This window comes from Salvelinus fontinalis, chromosome 13, assembly GCF_029448725.1.
Source record: "Salvelinus fontinalis isolate EN_2023a chromosome 13, ASM2944872v1, whole genome shotgun sequence".
NCBI classification, from domain to species: Eukaryota; Metazoa; Chordata; class Actinopteri; order Salmoniformes; family Salmonidae; genus Salvelinus; species Salvelinus fontinalis.
The window spans coordinates 46106442-46134359 of record NC_074677.1 but is presented as its reverse complement, the minus strand read 5'-3'; the positions used below and the strand labels follow the sequence as shown (position 1 = coordinate 46134359).

Here is a 27918-nt window from a genome sequence, read left to right as displayed (position 1 = left end):
ACCATGGTACTAAGGTAGTGTGAGTGTGTGTTTTATGTGTGTGTGTGTGTGTGTTAACCCAAACCCAATGCTACATGGTAGACCATGGGATAAAGGAAAGCCCAGTTCCAAGCTGAATTCCTGACCTTAGGCCAACCAGCTAGCTACTACTATGATCACCTAATAACCTTTCACACCGTTTCATTTCTACTGCAACTCTCCTGGTTTGTTGTAAAAGGTTATATGTTATAAACCAATGTGTTGGAATGGAAAGTTTTCAGCCAGGAAGTTTAAATAATCTCCATGATTTTGTATTTCTCCCTAAGGCCCATAAAGTGTGTCATAAAAGACAAGAGCATGAATGACTGTTCATTTTTATGATCAAAGGTTACAGCTATTTGTGTGAATGAAGCCTTACAATCCTTAAAGAGGTAAAGGAGTTATTTCTCTGTTTATCTGCTATTTCTCTGTTGTGTGTGTGTGTGTTAAAGATTATGTGCATGTATGTTTAAGAGAGAGAATTAATATAGAGAAACAGTAGTAGTTCTATACATTTTCTAATTCAGTCAGCATAGCAATCCCAGAACCCACAAGTGAAAATCAATCCCTTTCTGGCCTAATGGAGAGCTAGGCAGTTGCTATTGCTATTCAACTTGTAATGAAACTGGCCAAATTATGTTTCAAGTTTGTATTCTAACCTCCCCATTCCTCTCTCTCTCTCCATTTCTCTCTGTGTACAGCAGGCTAAGTGTGGCTATGCTATCATCCTGATGGCACTGTACTGGTGTACAGAGTGTATGCCCCTGGCTGTGACTGCCCTACTGCCTGTTATCCTCTTCCCTATGATGGGCATCATGGAGTCTGGAGCAGTACGCAAACATTACACAAACAAAACAAAACAAATGACTGAAACCTGATGTCTACACTTTAGTCAGCGGGCTGACTAGGTCTTGACCTGTGTGTGTGTGTGTGTGTGTGTGTGTTACCTTTTCCAGGTGTGTGTCCAGTACCTAAAGGACTCTAACATGCTGTTCATCGGTGGTCTGTTGGTGGCCATCGCTGTTGAGAACTGGAATCTTCACAAACGCATCGCCCTCCGAGTACTACTAGTGGTGGGGGTACGACCGGCACTGTAAGTACACGAAGTTAGCTAGTAGCCACTGTAATACAGTAGCATTTACAGTCAGTATACTGTACAGTCAGAGTTAGCTACCGTTCTACAAAATATAGTCAGAGCAAGCAACATTAGCTACAAAATATAGTCAGAGCAAGCAACATTAGCCACAAAATACAGTCAGAGTTAGCAACATTAGCTACTGTTCTACAAAATACAGTCAGTGTTAGCAATATTAGATACTGTTCTTCAAAATACAGTCAGATTTAGCAACGATAGCTACCGCTCTACAAAATACAAATCAGAGTAGGCAATATTAGCTACTGTTCTACAAAATACAGTCAGAGTTAGCAATATTAGCTACCATTCTACAAAATACAGTCAGATTTAGACATATTAGGTATTGTACCGTAAAATGCAGTCAGTTAGCAACATTAGCTTTTGTCCTACAAAATACAGTCCGAGTTAGCAACATTTGCTACTGTATCACATAAAACAATAAGAACAATGTTAAAAGTAGGCCTACCTTAGTTATAAAAAAAACAATACAGATAGATATTACATGCAATACAAAGTAATGTTTGAATGCAATCACCATCCCCATCTCACTCTCTCCAGGCTGATGTCGGGGTTCATGGGTGTGACAGCCTTCCTTTCCATGTGGATCAGTAACACAGCCACCACAGCCATGATGGTGCCCATCGCCCAGGCTGTGCTAGGACAGCTGTGTGCCACAGAGGCCAGGCAGGATGAGCGGGAGCTGCAGGTTGAAGGGAAAGACAACCAGGCCTTCGAACTGGACACGAAAGCACCCCAAAGAGAAGAGATCAACACCAAACAGGACCTCGTCAAGATTCAGCAGGATCATATGTGTATGTCCTTTCCTGAATGTAATCTGTTTAAGGGGATTTTTATGTTTCTTTCTTTAAAAACTTAAAAGTGATGTTATAAAGACACACCCATTATTGCCTGATATGGTTCCTAGAACCATTTTCAATGTTTTAAATACGTTTTAATAAGTTGTAAAGAGTACTCTGAATACAGTGTTAATGATTCTTCTGAGACAGGTGTGTGTGAATGAATGGAGAACAGGGACAGACAGGAACACGTCTCGTTTAATGTGACCCTATTCCTGACTCACTCTCAAACCTAGCCCTTTTTTCCCCTAACCCGCTAACCACATTCATCTTTCTCTCTCTACCCCTCTCTACCCCTCCTCCCTCTCTGTCCTTCCTCATCTTCCCTCCCTCCAGACAAGGATGAGGAGAGGGATGCGGACTCACCTCTGGAGAGGAGAAGAAAAGAGAGAGAGTTGAAGTACCAGCTCTTGACTAAAGGGATGAGTCTGAGTGTGTGCTACTCTGCCAGTATCGGAGGCACAGCCACCCTCACTGGCACCACACCCAACCTCATCCTCAAGGGACAGGTGGACGAGTAAGTTACACACACACAGGCACAGACATACAGTGCATTCAGAAAGTATTCAGACCCCTTCCCAAATCAAATCAAATTGTATTTGTCACATACACATGGTTAGCAGATGTGAATGCGAGTGTAGCGAAATGCTTGTGCTTCTAGTTCCGACCATGCAGTAATATCTAACAAGTAATCTAACAATTTCACAACAACTACCTTATACACAAAACTGTAAAGGAATGAATAAGAATATGTACATAAAGATATATGAATGAGCGATGGCCGAACTGCATAGGCAAGATTCAGTAGATGGTATAGAGATGGTATATACATATGAGATGAGTAGCGTAGGGTATGTAAACATTATATAAAGTGGCATTGTTTAAAGTGGCTAGTGATACATTTATTACATACATTTTTCATTATAAAAGTGGCTAGAGATGAGTCAGTATGTTGGCAGCGGCAACTCAATGTTAGTGATGGCTGTTTAACAGTCTGATGCCTTGAGATAGTGGCTCGGGTGGCAGTGGCTCGGGTGGTCGTTGTCCTTGATGATCTTTTTGGCATTCCTGTGACACCGGGTGGTGTCGGTGTCCTGGAGGGCAGGTAGTTTGCCCCCGGTGATGCGTTGTACAGACCTCACTACCCTCTGGAGAGCCTTACGGTTGTGGGTGTAGCAATTGCCGTACCAGGCGGTGATACAGCCCGACAGGATGCTCTCGATTGTGCATCTGTAAAAGTTTGTGAGTGTTTTTGGTGACAAGCCGAATTTCTTCAGCCTCTTGAGGTTGAAGAGGCACTGCTGCGCCTTCTTCACCACGCTGTCTGTGTCGGTGGACCATTTCAGTCTGTCCGTGATGTGTACGCCGATGAACTTAAAACATTCCACCTTCTCCACTACTGTCCCGTCAATGTGGATAGGGGGGTGCTCCCTCTGCTGTTTCCTGAAGTCCATGATCATCTCCTTTGTTTTGTTGACGTTGAGTGTCAGGTTATTTTCCTGATAGCACTCTCCGAGGGCCCTCACCTCCTCCCTGTAGGCCGTCTCGTCGTTGTTGGTAATCAAGTCTACCACTGTATTGTCATCTGCAAACTTGATGATTGAGTTGGACGTGTGCATGGCCATGCAGTCATGGGTGAACAGGGAGTACAGGAGAGGGCTGAGTACGCACCCTTGTGGGGCCCCAGTGTTGAGGATCAGCGGGGTGGAGATGTTGTTACCTACCCTCACCACCTGGGGGAGGCCCGTCAGCATGTCCAGGACCCAGTTGCACAGGGCGGGGACCTCTTAAGGATCATGCTCTTTTTTTAAATCTTCATCAAAAATAACATTCCCAAATCTAACTGCCTGAATCTCAGGACCTGAAGCAAGGATATGCATATTCTTGATACCATTTGAAAGGAAACACTTTAAAGTTTGTGGAAATGTGAAATTAAATTAAAGTAGGAGAATATAACACATTACATCTGGTAAAAGATACTACAAAGAAAAAACATGCATTTATAAAAATATAAAAAAATCCATCATCTTTGAAATTTAAGAGAAAGGCCATAATGTACCATTCCAGGTTAGGCACAGTTTTGATTTTGGCCACAAGATGGCTGTGTATGTGCAAAGTTTTAGACTGGTCAATGAACCATTGCATTTCTGTTCAAAATTTTGTATCAAGAATGCCCAAATGCACCTAATTGGTTAATTAATACTTTTTCAAGTTCATAACTGTGCACTCTCCTCAAACAATGCCATGGTACTATTTCACTGTAATAGCTACTGTAAACTGGACTGTGCAGTTCGATTAATGAGAATGTAAGCTTTCTGCCCATATCAAGCTGCCAGTTGAGGACTTGTGAGGCATCTGTTTCTCAAACTAGACTCTAATGTACTTGTCCTCTTGCTAAGTTGTGCACCAGGGCCTCCCACTCCTCTTTCTATTCTGGTTAGAGCCCTTTTGTGCTGTTCTGTGAAGGGAGTAGAACACAGCGTTGTACGAGATCTTCACTTTCTTGGCAATTTCTTGCATGGAATAGCCTTCATTTCTCAGAACAAGAATAGACTGACGAGTTTCAGAAGAAAGTTCTTTGTTTCTGGCCATTTTGAGCTTGTAATCGAACACACAAATGCTGATGCCTCACATACTCAATTGGTCTAAAGAAGGACAGTTTTATTGCTTCCTTAATCAGAACAACAGTTTTCAGCTGTGCTAACATAATCGCAAAAGGGTTTTCTAATGATCAATTAGCCTTTTAAAATGATAAACTTGGATTAGTTAACACAACGTGCCATTGGAACACAGGAGTGATGGTTGCTGATAATGGGCCTCTGTACGCCTATGTAGATATTCCATAAAATGTCCAGCTACAATAGACATTTACAACATTAACAATTTCTACACTGTATTTCTGATCAATTTGATGTTATTTTAAAAGACAAAAAAATGTGCTTTTCTTTCAAAACAAGGACATTTCTAAGTGACCCCAAACTTTTGAACGGTAGTGTATATGTAGCAGAAAAGCTGTAAAAAACAAACAAGGTATGTGTCCTCAGAAGAGGTGTGGTGGTGTAATGGGTACATTTTTTAAATAAAAGAATGATGGAGACAACTGTGTTCTCGGGGACCTTCAATACTACGGATATTTTTTGGTACCCTTCCCGAGATTTGTGCCTCGACACAGTCCTGTCTCGGAGCTCTACGGACAATTCCTTTGACCTCAATACTTGGTTTTTGGGTCTGAATACTTAGAGATATTTCTGTTTAAAAAAAACTGTTTTCGCTTTGTCATTATGGGGTATTGTGTGTAGATTGATGAGGAAAACATTTAATTTCATAAATTTTAGAATAAGTCTGTAACGTAACAACGTGTGGGAAAACAGGAAGTGCCCGTGCTCAGGTATGTTCCATGCTGGGTCCGACCAATCGGATTCCACGCTTCAAGATTACTTTGATCACGTGGACTGGGATATGTTCCGCATAGCATCAGACAATAACAGTGATGAATACGCTGATTTGGTCAGCGAGTTTACTAGCAAGTGCATCGTTGATGTTGTACCCACAGCGTCTATTAAAACCTTCCAACCAGAAACCATGGATTGATGGCAGCATTCGTGCAAAACTGAAAGCGCGAACCACTGCTTTTAAATCAGTGCAAGGTGACCGGAAACATGACCGTATACAAACAGTGCAGCTATTCCCTCCGCAAGGCAATCAAACAAGCTAAGCGTCAGTATAGAGACAAAGTAGAGTCGCAATTCAACGGCTCAGACACGAGAGGTATGTGGCAGGGTCTACAGTCAATCACGGATTACAAAAGTAAAACCAGCCCCGTCGCGGACCACGATGTCTTGCTCCCAGACAAACTAAACAACTTCTTTGCTCGCTTGAGGACAATACAGTGCCCCTGACACGGCCTGCTACCAAAACCCTCGGGCTCTCCTTCACTGGAGCTAACGTGAGTAAAACATTTAAACGTGTTAACCCTCGCAAGGCTGCCGGCCCAGACGGCATCCCCAGCCTCGTCCTCAGAGCATGTGCAGACCAGCTGGTTGGTGTGTTTACGGACATATTCAATCAATCCTTATCCCAGTCTGCTGTTCCCACATGCTTCAAGAGGGCCACCATTGTTCCTGTTCCCAAGATAGCTAAAGTAACTGAGGTAAATGACTATCGCCCCGTAGCAATCACTTCCGTCATCATGAAGTGCTTTGAGAGACTAGTCAAGGACCATATCACCTCCACCCTACCTGACACTCTAGACCCACTCCAATTTGCTTACCACCCCAATAGGTCCACAGACGACGCAATCGCAAACACACTGCACACTGCCCTAACCCATCTGGACAAGAGAAATACCTACGTAAGAAGGCTGTTCATCGACTACAGCTCAGCATTTAATGAAAGCCTGCTCCAGAGCGCTCAGGACCTCAGACTGGGGCTTCCAACAGGTCAACAACCCTAAGCACACAGCCAAGACAATGCAGGAGTGGCTTCAGGACAAGTCTCTGAATGTCCTTGAGTGGCACAGCCAGAGCCCAGACTTGAACCCGATCGTACATCTTTCTAAAAATAGCTGTCCAGCGACAGTCCCCATCCAACCTGACAGAGCTTGAGAGGATCTGCAGAGAAGAGACTCCCCAAATACAGTTGTACCAAGCTTGTAGTGTCATACCCAAGAAGACTTAAAGCTGTAATCGCTGCCAAATGGGCTTCAACAAAGTACTGAGTAAAGGGTCTGAATACTTATGCAAATGTCAGATCTTTTTTTTTTTAACGCTTTTACTTTGTCATTATGGGTTATTGTGTGTAGATTGATGCGAAAAAAGACTATTGAATCCATTTTAGAATAAGGGTGTAACGAAACAGACACAGATACCCACACATGTGTGCGTGCATGCATTCATGCTCGCACACTCCATAAATATGACATTGAGTACATGACCATCATTTTCATGCAGTCTTGATGAAGATAAAATCAGGCCATATCTAAATCTCCTCCCTATCCCCTTCTCCCCTCTCTCTGTCCTTTCTCCCCCTCTCCTCCTCCCTTATTCCCCTTCTCTATAGGCTCTTCCCAGGTAATGGCGATGTGATCAACTTTGCGTCATGGTTTGGCTTTGCCTTTCCCAACATGGTCATCATGCTTATCCTGTCCTGGCTCTGGCTGCAGTTCATGTACATGGGCTTCAAGTAAGTAATGCTGCATTCAAAACAACTGGGAACTCAGAAAAATGGGAGGTCAAATCAGTGATCTTCAGGTCAGAACGGTCGGAGTTGGATGACCGTTCAAATCGATTTTTCCCAGTCAGAGCTCGTTTTTTTCCAAGTTCCCAGTAGTTTAAACACGCTGTATTTGTTATTTACTGACTTGCCTAGTTAAAAAAAAGGTTTAATAAAAAAAAATAAAAGTCAGAAGTTGGATATATCCGTTTTCCCAGTTCCGAGTTCCCAGTTGTTTTGAATGCGTGACATTCACAAGGCTCACTTCACATGTCATCCCTGTACAACATTCAAACCAGATTAATAATAAGTAAAAAATAACATGGCTATATACAGAGAGTACCAGTACTGATCGATGTGCAGGGGGTACGAGGTAATTTAGGTATCTACATGTATGTACATACAGGTAGGGGTAAAGTGACTAGGCAACAGGATAGAAATAGACAGTAGCAGCAGTGTATTTGTGGAGTGTAAAGGTGTGTGTGTATGTGTTAGTGTGTTGGGGTGTCAGTGTAAGTATGTGTTAGTGTATGGGTAGAGTCCAGTGTGTGTGTATAGAGTCAGTGAAAGAGTTATTGCAAAAAAAGGGTCAATGCAGGTAGTCCAGGTAGCCATTTGATTAGCTATTTAACAGTCTTGTTTAGCAGTCTTATGGCTTGGGGGTAAGAAGCTGTTCAGGGTCCTGTTGGTTCCAGACTTTGTGCAGTGGTACCGCTTGCCATCTATGGCTGGAGTCTCTGAAAAAAGAGCCCCCCCCAAAACATATGGGCCTTCCTCTGACACCGCATGGTATGGAGGTCCTGGATGGCAGGGAGCTCGGCCCCAGTGATGTACTGGGCCGTACGCACTACCCTCTGTAGTGCCTTACGATCGGATGCCATGCAGTTGCCGGTTATGCAGCCAGTCAAGATGCTCTCAATGGTGCAGCTGTGTAACCTTTTGAGGATCTGAGGGCCCATGACAAGTACTTCAGCCTCCCGAGGGGGAAGATGTGCTGTTGTGCCCTCTTCACAACTGTGTGGGTGTGTGTGGAAAATGTTAATTCCTTAGTGTTGTGGACATCGAGGAAATTGAACCTCTCGACATACTCCACGACAGCACCATTCAAGTGGCCGTGCTCGCCCATACGGTTCCTGTAGTCCACGATCAGCTCCTTTTGTATTTGTATTTGAATGTATTATGGATCCCCATTAGTTGCTGGAAAGGCAGCAAAATTAAAGCAGTTATACATTTTAAAAACATTACAATACATTTATAACCGATTTCACAACATATTAAGTGTGTGCCCTCCGGCCTCTACTCTACTACCACGTATCTATAAGACCAAATCCATGTGTAAATGTGTGTATAGTGCATATGTTATCATGTGTTTGTATGCATGCATCTATGCTTGTGTTGTTCCATAAGGCGTATCTTTATATCTGTTTTTGATCTAATTTTACTGCTTGCATGAGTTACTTGATGTGGAATAGAGTTCCATGTAGCCGTGGCTCTATGTAGTACTGTGCGCCTCCCATAGTCTGTTCTGGACTTGGGGACTGTGAAGAGACCTCTGGTGGCATGTCTTGTGGGTATGCATGGGTATCTGAGCTGTGTGCCAGTAGTTCAAACAGACAGCTCGGTGCATTCAACATGGCAATACCTTTCACAAATACAAGTAGTGATGAAGTTAATTTTGAGCCAGGGGAGATTGACATGCATATTATTAATGTTAGCTCTCTGTGTACATCCAAGGGCCAGCCGTGCTGCCCTGTTCTGAGCCAATTGCAAAGTCCCTCTTTGTGGCACCTGACCACAGGACTGAACAGTAGTCCAGGTGCGACAAAACTAGGTCCTGTAGGACCTGCCTTGCTGATAGTGCTGTTAAGAATGTAGAGAAGCGCTTTATTATAGGCAGATTGTTTTGACCATGACGGTTTACATTCCAGGGTTACTCCAAGCAGTTTAGTCTCCTCAACTTGCTCAATTTAAACATTATTAATTTCAAGATTTAGTTGAGTTATTTAAGGATATACTTATTCCTTTCCACCCATTCTGAAACTAACTGCAGCTCTTTGTTAAGAGTTGCTGTCATTTCAGTCACTGTGGTAGCTGACGTGTATAGTGTTGAGTCATGCGCATGCATGGACACACTGGCTTTACACAAAACCAGTGGCATGTTGTTAGTAAAGATTGAAAACAATCACATGCCCTAGACAGCTGCCCTGGGGAATTCCTTATTCGACCTGGATTTTGTTGGAAAGGCTTCCATTAAAGATCACCTGTGTTTTGTCAGATATGTAACTCTTTATCCACAATATAGCAGGGGGTGTAAAGCCATAACACATACATTTTTCCAGCAAGGGACTATGATCTACAGTGGGGCAAAAAAGTATTTAGTCAGCCACCAATTGTGCAAGTTCTCCCACTTAAAAAGATGAGAGAGACCTGTAATTTTCATCATATGTACACTTCAACTATGAGAGACAAAATGAGAAAAAAAATCCAGAAAATCACATTGTAGGATTTTTAATGAATTTATTTGCAAATTGTGGTGGAAAATACTGTGGGACCTTGTATAGACAGGAGTGTGCCTTTCCAAATCATGTCCAATCAATTGAATTTGCCACAGGTGGACTCCAATGAAGTTGCAGAAACATCTCAAGGATGATTTTTTATTTCACCTTTATTTACCTAGGCAAGCCAGTTAAGATCAAATTTTATTTGCAATGATGGCCTACCCCGGCCAAACCCGACCGACGCTGGGCCAATTGTGCACCGCCCTATGGGAATCCCAAACGGAAATGCAATGCCTTATACCGCTGCGCCACTCAGGAGCCCGGGAGTGATCAATGGAGACAGGATGCACCTGAGCTCAATTGTCTCATAGCAAAGGGTCTGAATACTTATGTAAATAAGGTATTTCTGTTTTTCTTTTAAAAAATTCTAAAAGCCTGTTTTAGCATTGTCATTATGGAATATTGTGTGTAGATTGCTGAAGATTTTATTTAATCCATTTTAGAATAAGTCTGTAGCGTAACAAAATTTTGAAAAAGTCAAGGGTTCTGAATACTTCATATAAAAGTATGTGGACACCCCTTTATATTAGTGGATTCGGCTATTTCAGCCACACCCGTTGCTGACAGGTGTATAAAATCGAGCATACAGCCATGCAATCGCCATAGACCAACATTGGCAGTAGAATTGCCTTACTGAAGAGCACAGTGACTTTCAACGTCGAACCATCATACTGTAGAATGCCTTCTCTCCAACAAGTCAGTTCGTAAAATGTCTGCCCTGCTAGAGCTGCCCCGGTCAACTGTAAGTACGGTTATTGTGAAGTGGAATATGTCTAGGAGCAACAACGGCTTAGCCGCGAAGTGGTGGGCCACACAAGTTCACGGAATGGGACCGCCGAGTGCTGAAGCGTGTAATGTGTAAAAATCTCTACAGAGTTCCAAACTGCCTCTGGAAGCAATGTCAGCCCAAGCACTGTCCGTCGGGAGTTCATGAAATGGGTTTCAAAGACAGAGCAGTCGCACAAGCCTAAGCTCACCATGCGCATTTCCAAACGTCAGCTGGAGTGGTATTAAAACTCACCGCATTGGACTCTGGTGCAGTGGAAATACGTTCTCTTGAGTGATGAAACACTTCACCATCTGGCAGTCCGACGGACAAATCTGGATTTGGCAGATACCAGGAGAATGCTACCTACCCCAATGCATGGTGCCAACTGTAAAGTTTGGTGGAGGAGGAATAATGGTGTGGGGCTGTTTTTCATGGTTCAGGCTAGGCCCCTTAGTTGCAGTGAAGGAAAATCACAACACTACAGCATACAATGACATTCTAGTCGATTCTGTGCTTCCAACTTTTTGGAAAACAGTTTGGGGAAGGCCCTTTCCTGTTTCAGTATGACAATGCCCCCCGTGCACTTGACTGGCATGCACAGAGTCCTGATCTCAACTCCATCGAACACCTTTGGGATGAATTGGAACACCGACTGCAAGCCAGGCCCAATCGCCCAACACCAGTGCCCGACCTCACTAATGCTCTTCTGGCTGATTGAAAGGAAGTCCACGCAGCGAAGTTCCAACATCTAGTGGAAAGCCTTCCCAGAATAGCGGAGGCTGTTCTAGTAGCAAAGAACGAACCAACTCTATATTAATGCCCATGATTTTGGAATTAGATGTTTGACAAAGTGTCCATATACTTTGGGCATGTAGTGTAAATGCCTCATGAGCTTAGTTTAACTTTCATACCCTGTCAGAACCCAAATTCTAAGCTTGTTTACTTACAATGATTGCAAACAAAGTCAAGGTAATCTAACACTGTATAGCCTCAAAACATGGTTAAAACTTTGTTCAAAATGTTGATATCATGGATGGTCAGTCTTTGCAGCCATTGCTTTGTATAAGAATTTGATAGTGATTACGTTTTTCCTGCCTCATCCCTCAGGTTTTTACCGAAACAGTGGTGCTTTATTTTTGTTGCTGATTTAATAAATGCATTTCTATAGCATCTAACATATGTTTTACAATGGTGGGGAAGTGCCAAGATGGAGGTGTATTTGCTTCAAAACAGATCCCGTTAGTCATCTAGTGTATATTTAAATAATTGTCCGACACTCACAATAAGCACAAAAAGCACTAACTGTAAGGTTGCAGCTCAAATGACACCCTATTCCCCATAAAGTGCACACATTTTGATCAGATCACTAGTGTACCGCTTTATTGTGGGAATAAGAGTACAATTTAAGACACAACTTGTCACGCCTGTGTCACGAACCGGCTCGAAGCCCGTAACAAAAAGGGAGACAACGTGGAGATAAGGAATAACAAAATATATTTATTAACTAAGGTTACCTATATTCAAATAAACAATAGCGTGTCAGCGTGGAGAGTGTCTCCCCAATGAATGTGGAAGAGGTCTATTTATCCTGGGACACACCTGGGCGCAGGTGTTTCCCATGTAGCTGACGACCCTCCCAACTCCACCCACCGGCATCCTAATAAGGAAACGAGCAAAGAGAGAGAATATGGCAGACAGAGTGGGAGGGTCATCATAACCCCCCATAAAACCGGGGACCAACGAGGACCCCGGGACAACGTACCAGCCTCTGCGTCCCAAATTGACGAGGGGTTACGTGTTCACACTTTCACTTGCCCCAGCCAACCTCCTCCTCCCCAGACCTCAGCAACCTTTGTGCACAGGAAGCAACCTTTAAGAGAAAAGAAGAACACAAGACCAGGAGGGAACAGACAGGAAAGATAGAACATGACAATACCAAACTATGGTCAGTCACGTAAACATTCAGGAACAGGGCACACAAGAGACCGCATCAGCTACAAACTCCAACGAAAAGAACATCTCAGGGTCCTTCCTAATTTTTTACAACATCTCCCAACGATTCAGTCACTTCTCAACGATTCACAGTCACTTCTCAACGTTTCACAGTCACTTCTCAACGATTCACAGTCACTTCTCAACGATTCACAGTCACTTTTCAACGATTCACAGTCACTTCTCAATGGTTCACAGTCACTTCTCAACGGTTCACAGTCACTTCTCAACGATTCTGCTGAGCACACCAGACCACAACAAGAGAAATGACAATCACACTGGGCACCACAGAAAAGAGATATGGAGCTTCCCCAAAACCTACAATAACTCAACCCTAGTCTTCGTGCGGATTTGCGGTGGGTATTTACGCACTGTAGCCCACTGGCAAGGAAATAAACCCCCCAGCACGCTGGCAGATTCCCACAAGCCACGGATGTGCCCCGGAGACAACTGCTCAGTTCACAGACACCACACCAAAATAACAAACATTAACCATGCCCAACACATTCCAAAAATGAAACATGTCGCTAAGCCTATCAGGGGAAAAGGCGGGAAAAACAGAGTACCGAAATACATGTGTCACAAAACAAACAATACCTCACAGTGCAAAGAACTGAACTAAATAGTGTGTGATAACAACATACAGGTGTGTGAACAGGTGATTAGAATTCAGGTGATTGGGATCTGGAGAGTGAGCTGGGATCTAAGTGTTTGAGGGTGTGAGTTGGAAGCCGACGTTACAACAGGTGTGCGTAATGAAGGTCAGACTGGTGCCATCGAGCGCCAGGGAGGGAGAGCGGGAATAGGCGTGACAGTAAGATTGTAACTAGTTACTTCTAGTTAATTCCAAATACATTTGCTGTCAGGATGGGTAATGCACTATATAAGTACACACTAGTTACAAGTAAGTACCCCTGAAGATACACTTCATTTTAACCAGCTAAATCCTGTGTAACACCTAGTAATTATATTGTCCTTATGAAGGTATTACATAAACTTTGTGATGTACTTCATCCTCTCACTTGTACAGAAAGGAGGTTCAGGTTGTCGAAATGGGGAACAAACACATTCATAATTTTGTACCTTTTTTCTAAATATTACAAATAATTTTTTGTTATAATCTGGGATGACACCCATATTGTTGACACCAGCCAGTGAAGTTTATTTGTCTGATCTGTTTTGGTAAACTCAAGCAAGTTAAACCCAGATGGTACACGTTTTGGGGGCAAGAGCTAGCAGCAACATTGAGTGGAGATTTTGAAGAGTGTGCATTCACGGGTAGATAATCAGAGCCTATAGTGCCTTCAAACTTTGTAATTTCGGACACCCAGCGATCTGTAAACAAGAGATTACAACCTTGTGACAGTTATTAATGAACTGGACGCTCCTGTGTGGCTTAGTTGGTTGAGCATGGTGCTTGCAATGCCAGGGTTGTGGGTTTGAGTCCCACGGTGGACCAGTATGAGAAAATGTATGCACTCACTACTGTAAATCACTCTGGATAAGAGAGTGTGCTAAATGACTAAAATGTAAAAATGGATGCAGAAGAAACTAAACACCAAATTGGTGAATTTAGTGTAAACTTGCCCATTCTAAACAAGCATTTAAGAAGCATTTGTTGTTACACCTCTGTAAATAGACTGCAATTACCACCAGCTACATGTTTTTACAGTGTAACGATGAGTTATTACAATGAACTACAATACTTACACTGTAATAAGGACCCCTTAAAATAAATTGTTTCTGAACACTTTGATGAGAAAACAGAAATCACCTCCTTCTCCCACCTCCACATCTCGACCCTTCTGGGAGGGAGAGAAGGAGATGATGACCGGTGTGGTGATGGAGTGGCAGCACCTACAGCACCTCATCCATCACCACATATCACTTCCAGTATGCGGCTGTGGCTTCCCCTCCCTCCTTGCTGATTCCGGTGGGAGAGCTTTCAACTCCTGAAAAATATGGAAAAGAATAGTATCGTGGAAAATCATGTATACCGAGAGAAACTTGGACAAGTATTCAAACAATCAATCTTTATTTAAGATCGATGAATTATTGCAATAATGAATCTGGTCGACTGCACACTCTGAAGTGTGTGTGTTGCCGAGAGCTTAACCTTACAGACAAAGCAGAGTTTAAAAAATTCTTAGTCATGGCTGGTTCCACCCCTCCCATGCAGATCGGGGGGCATCATAAGCCATCTCGGGTTCATCTTGTGGTGTCGTTTCCCAGATGCCAGGATGATTAGGAACAATAATGGTTTTGTTCTACTTCTCCAGTTCTACTCCTTCAGGCTTTCTCTATCTCGGTTACTCCCACCACATCTTGTCAATAGAATGCATGCTGTTAACACCCCAGCCATCCTACGATCTCAGCTTGATGCCCTCAATCTCACACAAATCATCAATGAACCTACCAGGTACCACCCTAAAGCCGTAAACACGGGCACCCTCATAGACATCATCCTAACAAACTTGCCCTCTAAATACACCTCTGCTGTTTTCAACCAAGATCTCAGCGATCACTGCCTCATTGCCTGCATCCGTAATGGGTCAGCGGTCAAATGACCTCCACTCATCACTGTCAAACACTCCCTGAAACACTTTGGCGTTACCCACCATCTTAAATAAGCATGCCCCATTCAAGAAATTTAGAACCAGGAACAGATATAGCCCTTGGTTCTCTCCAGACCTGACTGCCCTTAAAGCTAGTGAGGGAGATAAGTGTTTCCAGTTTCAGAGATTTGTGTAGTTCGTTCCAGTCATTGGCAGCAGAGAACTGGAAAGAGAGGTGGCCAAAGGAGGAATTGGCTTTTGGGGTGATCAGAGAGATATACCTGCTGGAGCATGTGCTATAGGTGGGTGCTGCTATGGTGACCAGCGAGCTGAGATAAGGGGGGACTTTACCTAGCAGGGTCTTGTAGATGACCTGGAGCCAGTGGGTTTAGCGACGAGTTTCATACCAAACATACCCTCATAAAACTGACCATCCTACCGATCCTCGACTTCGGCGATGTCATGTTAAGAATGTAGAGAAGCGCTTTATTATAGGCAGATTGTTTTGACCATGACGGTTTACATTCCAGGGTTACTCCAAGCAGTTTAGTCTCCTCAACTTGCTCAATTTAAACATTATTAATTTCAAGATTTAGTTGAGTTATTTAAGGATATACTTATTCCTTTCCACCCATTCTGAAACTAACTGCAGCTCTTTGTTAAGAGTTGCTGTCATTTCAGTCACTGTGGTAGCTGACGTGTATAGTGTTGAGTCATGCGCATGCATGGACACACTGGCTTTACACAAAACCAGTGGCATGTTGTTAGTAAAGATTGAAAACAATCACATGCCCTAGACAGCTGCCCTGGGGAATTCCTTATTCGACCTGGATTTTGTTGGAAAGGCTTCCATTAAAGATCACCTGTGTTTTGTCAGATATGTAACTCTTTATCCACAATATAGCAGGGGGTGTAAAGCCATAACACATACATTTTTCCAGCAAGGGACTATGATCTACAGTGGGGCAAAAAAGTATTTAGACAGCCACCAATTGTGCAAGTTCTCCCACTTAAAAAGATGAGAGAGACCTGTAATTTTCATCATATGTACACTTAAACTATGAGAGACAAAATGAGAAAAAAAATCCAGAAAATCACATTGTAGGATTTTTAATGAATTTATTTGCAAATTGTGGTGCAAAATACTGTGGGACCTTGTATAGACAGGAGTGTGCCTTTCCAAATCATGTCCAATCAATTGAATTTGCCACAGGTGGACTCCAATGAAGTTGCAGAAACATCTCAAGGATGATTTTTTATTTCACCTTTATTTACCTAGGCAAGCCAGTTAAGATCAAATTTTATTTGCAATGATGGCCTACCCCGGCCAAACCCGACCGACGCTGGGCCAATTGTGCACCGCCCTATGGGAATCCCAAACGGAAATGCAATGCCTTATACCGCTGCGCCACTCAGGAGCCCGGGAGTGATCAATGGAGACAGGATGCACCTGAGCTCAATTGTCTCATAGCAAAGGGTCTGAATACTTATGTAAATAAGGTATTTCTGTTTTTCTTTTAAAAAATTCTAAAAGCCTGTTTTAGCATTGTCATTATGGAATATTGTGTGTAGATTGCTGAAGATTTTATTTAATCCATTTTAGAATAAGTCTGTAGCGTAACAAAATTTTGAAAAAGTCAAGGGTTCTGAATACTTCATATAAAAGTATGTGGACACCCCTTTATATTAGTGGATTCGGCTATTTCAGCCACACCCGTTGCTGACAGGTGTATAAAATCGAGCATACAGCCATGCAATCGCCATAGACCAACATTGGCAGTAGAATTGCCTTACTGAAGAGCACAGTGACTTTCAACGTCGAACCATCATACTGTAGAATGCCTTCTCTCCAACAAGTCAGTTCGTAAAATGTCTGCCCTGCTAGAGCTGCCCCGGTCAACTGTAAGTACGGTTATTGTGAAGTGGAATATGTCTAGGAGCAACAACGGCTTAGCCGCGAAGTGGTGGGCCACACAAGTTCACGGAATGGGACCGCCGAGTGCTGAAGCGTGTAATGTGTAAAAATTTCTACAGAGTTCCAAACTGCCTCTGGAAGCAATGTCAGCCCAAGCACTGTGCGTCGGGAGTTCATGAAATGGGTTTCAAAGACAGAGCAGTCGCACATGCCTAAGCTCACCATGCGCATTTCCAAACGTCAGCTGGAGTGGTATTAAAGCTCACCGCATTGGACTCTGGTGCAGTGGAAATACGTTCTCTTGAGTGATGAAACACTTCACCATCTGGCAGTCCGACGGACAAATCTGGATTTGGCAGATACCAGGAGAATGCTACCTACCCCAATGCATGGTGCCAACTGTAAAGTTTGGTGGAGGAGGAATAATGGTGTGGGGCTGTTTTTCATGGTTCAGGCTAGGCCCCTTAGTTGCAGTGAAGGAAAATCACAACACTACAGCATACAATGACATTCTAGTCGATTCTGTGCTTCCAACTTTTTGGAAAACAGTTTGGGGAAGGCCCTTTCCTGTTTCAGTATGACAATGCCCCCCGTGCACTTGACTGGCATGCACAGAGTCCTGATCTCAACTCCATCGAACACCTTTGGGATGAATTGGAACACCGACTGCAAGCCAGGCCCAATCGCCCAACACCAGTGCCCGACCTCACTAATGCTCTTCTGGCTGATTGGAAGGAAGTCCACGCAGCGAAGTTCCAACATCTAGTGGAAAGCCTTCCCAGAATAGCGGAGGCTGTTCTAGTAGCAAAGAACGTACCAACTCTATATTAATGCCCATGATTTTGGAATTAGATGTTTGACAAAGTGTCCATATACTTTGGGCATGTAGTGTAAATGCCTCATGAGCTTAGTTTAACTTTCATACCCTGTCAGAACCCAAATTCTAAGCTTGTTTACTTACAATGATTGCAAACAAAGTCAAGGTAATCTAACACTGTATAGCCTCAAAACATGGTTAAAACTTTGTTAAAAATGTTGATATCATGGATGGTCAGTCTTTGCAGCCATTGCTTTGTATAAGAATTTGATAGTGATTACGTTTTTCCTGCCTCATCCCTCAGGTTTTTACCGAAACAGTGGTGCTTTGTTTTTGTTGCTGATTTAATAAATGCATTTCTATAGCATCTAACATATGTTTTACAATGGTGGGGAAGTGCCAAGATGGAGGTGTATTTGCTTCAAAACAGATCCCGTTAGTCATCTAGTGTATATTTAAATAATTGTCCGACACTCACAATAAGCACAAAAAGCACTAACTGTAAGGTTGCAGCTCAAATGACACCCTATTCCCCATAAAGTGCACACATTTTGATCAGATCACTAGTGTACCGCTTTATTGTGGGAATAAGAGTACAATTTAAGACACAACTTGTCACGCCTGTGTCACGAACCGGCTCGAAGCCCGTAACAAAAAGGGAGACAACGTGGAGATAAGGAATAACAAAATATATTTATTAACTAAGGTTACCTATATTCAAATAAACAATAGCGTGTCAGCGTGGAGAGTGTCTCCCCAATGAATGTGGAAGAGGTCTATTTATCCTGGGACACACCTGGGCGCAGGTGTTTCCCATGTAGCTGACGACCCTCCCAACTCCACCCACCGGCATCCTAATAAGGAAACGAGCAAAGAGAGAGAATATGGCAGACAGAGTGGGAGGGTCATCATAACCCCCCATAAAACCGGGGACCAACGAGGACCCCGGGACAACGTACCAGCCTCTGCGTCCCAAATTGACGAGGGGTTACGTGTTCACACTTCCACTTGCCCCAGCAAACCTCCTCCTCCCCAGACCTCAGCAACCTTTGTGCACAGGAAGCAACCTTTAAGAGAAAAGAAGAACACAAGACCAGGAGGGAACAGACAGGAAAGATAGAACATGACAATACCAAACTATGGTCAGTCACGTAAACATTCAGGAACAGGGCACACAAGAGACCGCATCAGCTACAAACTCCAACGAAAAGAACATCTCAGGGTCCTTCCTAATTTTTTACAACATCTCCCAACGATTCAGTCACTTCTCAACGATTCACAGTCACTTCTCAACGATTCACAGTCACTTCTCAACGATTCACAGTCACTTCTCAACGATTCACAGTCACTTCTCAACGATTCACAGTCACTTCTCAACGATTCACAGTCACTTCTCAACGATTCACAGTCACTTCTCAACGATTCACAGTCACTTCTCAACGATTCACAGTCACTTCTCAATGATTCACAGTCACTTCTCAACGATTCACAGTCACTTCTCAACGATTCACAATCACTTTTCAACGATTCACAGTCACTTCTCAATGGTTCACAGTCACTTCTCAACGGTTCACAGTCACTTCTCAACGATTCTGCTGAGCACACCAGACCACAACAAGAGAAATGACAATCACACTGGGCACCACAGAAAAGAGATATGGAGCTTCCCCAAAACCTACAATAACTCAACCCTAGTCTTCGTGCGGATTTGCGGTGGGTATTTACGCACTGTAGCCCACTGGCAAGGAAATAAACCCCCCAGCACGCTGGCAGATTCCCACAAGCCACGGATGTGCCCCGGAGACAACTGCTCAGTTCACAGACACCACACCAAAATAACAAACATTAACCATGCCCAACACATTCCAAAAATGAAACATGTCGCTAAGCCTATCAGGGGAATAGGCGGGAAAAACAGAGTACCGAAATACATGTGTCACAAAACAAACAATACCTCACAGTGCAAAGAACTGAACTAAATAGTGTGTGATAACAACATACAGGTGTGTGAACAGGTGATTAGAATTCAGGTGATTGGGATCTGGAGAGTGAGCTGGGATCTAAGTGTTTGAGGGTGTGAGTTGGAAGCCGACGTTACAACAGGTGTGCGTAATGAAGGGCAGACTGGTGCCCTCGAGCGCCAGGGAGGGAGAGCGGGAATAGGCGTGACAGTAAGATTGTAACTAGTTACTTCTAGTTAATTCCAAATACATTTGCTGTCAGGATGGGTAATGCACTATATAAGTACACACTAGTTACAAGTAAGTACCCCTGAAGATACACTTCATTTTAACCAGCTAAATCCTGTGTAACACCTAGTAATTATATTGTCCTTATGAAGGTATTACATAAACTTTGTGATGTACTTCATCCTCTCACTTGTACAGAAAGGAGGTTCAGGTTGTCGAAATGGGGAACAAACACATTCATAATTTTGTACCTTTTTTCTAAATATTACAAATAATTTTTTGTTATAATCTGGGATGACACCCATATTGTTGACACCAGCCAGTGAAGTTTATTTGTCTGATCTGTTTTGGTAAACTCAAGCAAGTTAAACCCAGATGGTACACGTTTTGGGGGCAAGAGCTAGCAGCAACATTGAGTGGAGATTTTGAAGAGTGTGCATTCACGGGTAGATAATCAGAGCCTATAGTGCCTTCAAACTTTGTCATTTCGGACACCCAGCGATCTGTAAACAAGAGATTACAACCTTGTGACAGTTATTAATGAACTGGACGCTCCTGTGTGGCTTAGCTGGTTGAGCATGTTGCTTGCAATGCCAGGGTTGTGGGTTTGAGTCCCACGGTGGACCAGTATGAGAAAATGTATGCACTCACTACTGTAAATCACTCTGGATAAGAGAGTGTGCTAAATGACTAAAATGTAAAAATGGATGCAGAAGAAACTAAACACCAAATTGGTGAATTTAGTGTAAACTTGCCCATTCTAAACAAGCATTTAAGAAGCATTTGTTGTTACACCTCTGTAAATAGACTGCAATTACCACCAGCTACATGTTTTTACAGTGTAACGATGAGTTATTACAATGAACTACAATACTTACACTGTAATAAGGACCCCTTAAAATAAATTGTTTCTGAACACTTTGATGAGAAAACAGAAATCACCTCCTTCTCCCACCTCCACATCTCGACCCTTCTAGGAGGGAGAGAAGGAGATGATGACCGGTGTGGTGATGGAGTGGCAGCACCTACAGCACCTCATCCATCACCACATATCACTTCCAGTATGCGGCTGTGGCTTCCCCTCCCTCCTTGCTGATTCCGGTGGGAGAGCTTTCAACTCCTGGAAAATATGGAAAAGAATAGTATCGTGGAAAATCATGTATACCGAGAGAAACTTGGACAAGTATTCAAACAATCAATCTTTATTTAAGATCGATGAATTATTGCAATAATGAATCTGGTCGACTGCACACTCTGAAGTGTGTGTGTTGCCGAGAGCTTAACCTTACAGACAAAGCAGAGTTTAAAAAATTCTTAGTCATGGCTGGTTCCACCCCTCCCATGCAGATCGGGGGGCATCATAAGCCATCTCGGGTTCATCTTGTGGTGTCGTTTCCCAGATGCCAGGATGATTAGGAACAATAATGGTTTTGTTCTACTTCTCCAGTTCTACTCCTTCAGGCTTTCTCTATCTCGGTTACTCCCACCACATCTTGTCAATAGAATGCATGCTGTTAACACCCCAGCCATCCTACGATCTCAGCTTGATGCCCTCAATCTCACACAAATCATCAATGAACCTACCAGGTACCACCCTAAAGCCGTAAACACGGGCACCCTCATAGACATCATCCTAACAAACTTGCCCTCTAAATACACCTCTGCTGTTTTCAACCAAGATCTCAGCGATCACTGCCTCATTGCCTGCATCCGTAATGGGTCAGCGGTCAAATGACCTCCACTCATCACTGTCAAACACTCCCTGAAACACTTTGGCGTTACCCACCATCTTAAATAAGCATGCCCCATTCAAGAAATTTAGAACCAGGAACAGATATAGCCCTTGGTTCTCTCCAGACCTGACTGCCCTTAAAGCTAGTGAGGGAGATAAGTGTTTCCAGTTTCAGAGATTTGTGTAGTTCGTTCCAGTCATTGGCAGCAGAGAACTGGAAAGAGAGGTGGCCAAAGGAGGAATTGGCTTTTGGGGTGATCAGAGAGATATACCTGCTGGAGCGTGTGCTATAGGTGGGTGCTGCTATGGTGACCAGCGAGCTGAGATAAGGGGGGACTTTACCTAGCAGGGTCTTGTAGATGACCTGGAGCCAGTGGGTTTAGCGACGAGTTTCATACCAGCCAACGAGAGCGTACAGGTCGCAGTGGTGGGTAGTATATGGGGCTTTGGTGACAAAACGGATGGCACTGTGATAGACTGCATCCGTATTTATTGAGTAGGGTATTGGAGGCTATTTTGTAAATGACATTGCCGAAGTCGAGGATCGGTAGGATGGTCAGTTTTATGAGGGTATGTTTGGCAGTATGAGTGAAGGATGCTTTGTTGCAAAATAGGAAGCCAATTCTAGATTTAACTTTGAATTGGAGATACTTAATGTGAGTCTGGAAGGAGAGTTTATAGTCTAACCAGACACCTAGGTATTTGTAGTTGTCCACATATTCTAAGTCAGAACCGTCCAGAGTAGTGATGCTGGACGGGCGGGCAGGTGCAGGCAGCGATCGGTTGAAGAGCATGCATTTAGTTTTACTTGTATTTAAGAGCAGTTGGAGGCCACGGAAGGAGAGTTGTATGGCATTGAAGCTCGTCTGAAGGATTGTTAACTTCTCTGGGATATGTGGGACGCTAACGTCCCACTTGGCCAAAAGCCAGAAAAAAATGTGGCGCGACAAATTCAAATATATTACTATAAAAATAAATCTTTCATGAAATCACACATAAAATACACCAAATTAAAGCGACACATGTTGTGAATCCAGCCATTATGTCTGATTTCAAAAAGGATTTCTGGCGAAAGCACACCAAACGATTATTTTAGCTCAGTACATAGCCACAGAAAAACACAGCCATTTTCCCAGCCAAAGATAGGAGTCACAAAAAGCAGAAATAGAGATAAAATGAATCACTAACCTTTGATGATCTTCATGAGATGACACTCATAGGACATCATGTTACACAATACATGTATGTTTTGTTCAATAATGTGCATATTTATATCCAATAATCTTAGTTTACATTGGCGCCATGTTCAGAAATTCCTCCAAAATATCCGGAGAAATTGCAGAGAGCCACATCTAATAACAGGAATACTCATCATACATTTGATGAAAGATACATGTTTTACATAGAATTAAAAATACACTTGTTCTTAATGCAACCGCTGTGTCAGATTTAAAAAAAACTTAACAGAAAAAGCACACCATGCAATAATCTGAGACGGCGCTCAGATATAACAACATTTCTCCTCCATGTCAACAACAGAAATACGAAATTACATCATAAATATTCCTTTACCTTTGATGATCTTCATCAGAATGCACTCCCAGGAATCCTAGTTCCACAATAAATCGTTGTTTTGTTCGATAATGTCCATTACTTATGTCTAAGTAGCTACTTTTGCTAGCATGTTTAGTGCACATGTCCAAACACTCGCGCAGATGCAGGCGAACTCGGACGAAAACTTCAAAAAGTTATATAACAGGTCGAATAAACTGGTCAAACTAAATAGAGAATCAATCTTCAGGATGTTGTTATCATAACTATCCAATAACGTTCCAACCGGAGAATTCCTTTGTGTCTCTAGAAGTTATGGAAAGCAAGACGATATCGTTTGGAACGCACATGACCAGGAACTGACATTCTGTCAGACCAATGACTGAAACACTTCCCATCCGGCCCCACATCACACTAGAGGCTTCATGCCACGTTCTACAGACTGTTGGCATCTAGTGGAAGGCGTAGGAAGTGCAAACAGATCCATATCTTACAGGGAATTGAATAGGCGATGAGTTGAACATTGACCAGTCTCAGAATTCTCACTTCCTGTTTGGATTTTTTTTCTCAGGTTTTTGCCTGCCATATGAGTTCTGTTATACTCAGACATAATTCAAACAGTTTTAGAAACTTCAGAGTGTTTTATATCCAATAGTAATAATAATATGCATATATTAGCATCTGGGACAGAGTAGGAGGAATTTCACTATGGGCACGCAATTCATCCAAAAGTGAAAATGCTGCCCCCTATCACAAAGAAGTTAACAGTAATACAATCAGGGCACGGCATAGTCCCGGGAGACTTGTTGATTTATGATATCTGAATGTACATCAGTTGGCAACAAGATCATATTGTACAGCAATTTCATCCGGTAACATGAATACAAAGCCGGCGAGAGGTGGTTAGAATAAGATGGGAGGCCAAAAGTCTGTGTAACTAATAGAGTCAGAGTCCCGAGCATAGTCAGTCCCACGGTTGGGTAAAGAACGTTTTTAGTCAACAAAGTATGCAGGAGACATGAGACAAATACCAAAATGCACATGACATTTTTTTATATATAACAACTTGGGGCTAGACATTGTAAGTTCAGAGTCACTCGCCCCAACAGTGCATGTGTGCTGGAGGCGAGCGAAAGCTCGGGAGAGAGGGGTACCTATACCAGACTTGGGGAGACATGCCAGGGCAGACGTTGAACAGATCGCCAGGTGGAATCCAAGCAGCAGTGCAGCAGGCAATGGGAGTAGGTGTCACACCTACATGGGAGAAGCTTTTATTTCTGGAGGCAGATTTCTTGTAGAAAATGCAACTGAATGGTCTTTGAACCGCAGAAGGGGGCTTCAGAGGACGCTTCAAGGACTCTTGACACTTGTTGAGCCCAAAGGCCTTCACACCTTAGTGCTAATTGAATTTGTATCTTGTCTGTCCTTATAAGCCTCAGCATTCAGTCCACATTAAGTAAAATATATCATTGTAATGTGCTCTATTTTTCACTCAGTTCCAGGTTGGAATGGTGTCCCCAGGTCTCTGCTGTTTGTTTGCTAGAGCACCCTCCATATAGCTTGTGGGGAAAAAACCTTGGAAACAGTAATCTCTCCGGTTAATTTTGGTCAAAATTAGGTTGTAGGTTTGGAGTTTTAATCTGGAGGGGAGGTCATGCTGTGGAGGGTAGCATCCTGCATATGTACCTGCCGAAGAATTCTAGTTCATCTAACTCCAAATCTATGATTTTGTAAAAAAACATGTTGAAAAATGTCAGAGCTCACATTAAGCTGTGTCTCTCTCTCTGAGGGGGGCGTGTCTCTCTTTATGGATATTGCTTCCCTGATATGATTGTTCCAGGGTGAATATCTACAGGACTTGTAGCAAGTATCCATTCCTTTTTACGATGTCTGTTATGTCTTTTCATCTTGTGTCAGATGTTGACCTTGAGTTTGTTCCCAGCTGAAAGCTTTCATCCAATGGGGTTACAGGATCTGTACTATTTTATTTACTGCAGCAGGATTAGGCTGTAGGACACACACTAGTCAGTGATTAGACAACATTTTATTACTTTGTATACATCAATGCACAAAGTATTCACACCCCTTGAATTTTTCCATATTTTGTTAAGTCACAATATGGGATTCAAATGGATATAATTGTAATTTTTTTGTTAACAATCTTCACAAAATGTTCTGTAATGTCAAAGTGCTAGAAAAATTCTAACATTTAAAAAAGCTTTATGGATAATAAAACCATAATATCTTGATTAGATGTAGTATTCAACCCCCTGAGTCACCTTTGGCAGCGAATACAGCGAATTTTACAAATTCTTCAAGCTCTGTCAAGTTGGTTGTTGATCATTGCTAGACAGCAATTGTCAAGTTTTGCCATAGATCTTCAAGCGAATTTAAGTCAAAACGGTAACTAGACCACTCAGGAACATTCAATGTACAATCAAATGTAGTTATAAAGACCTTTTTACATCAGCAGATGTCACAAAGCGCTTATACAGAAACACAGCCTAAAACCCCAAACAACAAGCAATGCAGATGTAAAAGCATGGTGGCTAGGAAAAACTCCCTAGAAAAGGAAGGAACCTAGGAAGAAACCTAGAGAGGAACCAGGCTCTGAGGGGTGGCCAGTGTTGGTAATCTTCTCTGAGATGCAGTGCCTTAAACCGCTGCGCCACTCGATAAGATCTCAACCAGGCAAGAACTTGTTCTTGTAAACCAATTAGGGTTTCGAATCTCTCCAAAAGAATGTGGTAATCAATGGTATCAAAAGCTGCACTAAGGTCTAGGATCAAGAGGACAGACGCAGAGCCTCGGTCAGACGCCATTAAAGGGTAATTTACCACCTTCACGAGTGCAGTCTCTGTAGTATGATGGGGTCTAAAACCAGCCTGGAGTGTTTCATATACATTATTTGTCCTCAGGAAGGCAATGAGTAGCTGCACAACAACTTTTTCAAAAAATGTTGACAGGAAAGGAAGATTCAATATAGGCCGATATAAACTCAGCAAAAAAGAAACGTCCTCTCACTGTCAACTGCGTTTATTTTCAGCAAACTTAACATGTGTAAATATTTGTATGAGCATAACAAGATTCAACAACTGAAACATAAACTGAACAAGTTCCACAGACATGTGACTAACATAAATGGAATAATGTGTATCTGAACAAAGGGGGGGGGGTCAAAATCAAAAGTAACAGTCAGTATCTGGTGTGGCCACCAGCTGCATTAAGTACTACAGTGCATCTCCTCCTCATGGACTGCACCCGATAAGCCAGTTCTTACTGTGAGATATTACCCCACTCTTCCACCAAGGCTCATGCAAGTTCCAGGACATTTCTGGGGGGAATGGCCCTAGCCCTCACTCTCCGGTTCAACAGGTCCCAGACGTGCTCAATGGGATTGAGATCCGGGCTCTTCGCTGGCCATGGCAGAACACTGACATTCCTGTCTTGCAGAAAATCACGCACAGAACGAGCTGTATGGCTGGTGGCATGCTCGAGGGTCATGCCAGGATGAGCCTGCGGGAAGGGTACCACATGAGGGAGGAGGATGTCTTCCCTGTAACGCATAGCGGTGAGATTGCCTGCAATGACAACAAGCTTTTCCGATGATGCTGTGACACACCACCCCAGACCATGACGGATCCTCCACCTCAAAATCGCTTCGCTCCAGAGTACAAGCCTCGGTGTAACGCTCATTCCTTTGACAATAAACACAAATCCGACCATCACCCCTGGTGAGACAAAACCGCGAAAAAGTGAAGAGCACTTTTTGCCAGTCCTGTCTGGTCCAGCGACGGTGGATTTGTGCCCATAGGCGACGTTGTTGCCGTTGGTGTCTGGTGAGGACCTGCCTTACAACAGGCCTACAAGCCCTCAGTCCAGCCTCTCTTAGCCTATTGCTGACAGTCTGAGCACTGATGGAGGGATTGTGCATTCCTGGTGTAACTCGGGTAGTTGTTGTTGCCATCCTGTACCTGTCCCACAGGGGTGATGTTCGAATGTACCGATCCTGTGCAGGTGTTGTTACACGTGGTCTGCCACTGCGAGGACGATCAGCTGTCCGTCCTGTCTCCCTGTAGTGCTGTTTTAGGCGTCTCACAGTACGGACATTGCAATTTATTACCCTGGCCACATCTGTAGTCCTCATGCTTCCTTGCAGCATGCCTAAGGCATGTTCACACAGATGAGTAGGGACCCTGGGCATCTTTCTTTTGGTGTTTTTCAGAGACAGTAGAAAGGCCTCTTTAGTGTCCTAAGTTTTCATAACTGTGACCTTAAATGCCTACTGTCTGTAAGCTGTTAGTGTCTTCACGACCGTTCCACAGGTGCATGTTCATTAATTGTTTATGTTTCATTGAACAAGCATGGGAAACAGTGTTTAAACCCTTTAGAATGAAGATCTGTGAAGTTATTTGGATATTTACGAATTGTCTTTGAAAGACAGGGTCCTGAAAAATGGACGTTTCTTTTTTTTTGCTGAGTTCATTTATCTTTTTTGGGGGGTTGAGGTTTGACTTTTTCAGGAGACGCTGTATTGCTGACTCTTTTAGTGAGTTTGGTACACATCTGGAGGATAGGGAACTGCTTATTATGTTCAACATAAGATGCCAAGCACAGGA

General features: G+C 43.1%; 1 protein-coding gene across 1 annotated transcript in view; it reads left to right on the top strand.

Annotated features, from left to right (window-relative positions):
• The window catches only part of slc13a2 (solute carrier family 13 member 2), a 62253-nt gene that overhangs the window by 20101 nt on the left and 14234 nt on the right, over positions 1-27918 (top strand). The window contains exons 2-6 of the mRNA XM_055943033.1: positions 720-848; positions 975-1111; positions 1712-1965; positions 2347-2527; positions 7069-7191. Coding sequence (XP_055799008.1) covers positions 720-848; positions 975-1111; positions 1712-1965; positions 2347-2527; positions 7069-7191 — 824 coding nt within the window. The remainder of the gene's footprint in view (positions 1-719; positions 849-974; positions 1112-1711; positions 1966-2346; positions 2528-7068; positions 7192-27918) is intronic.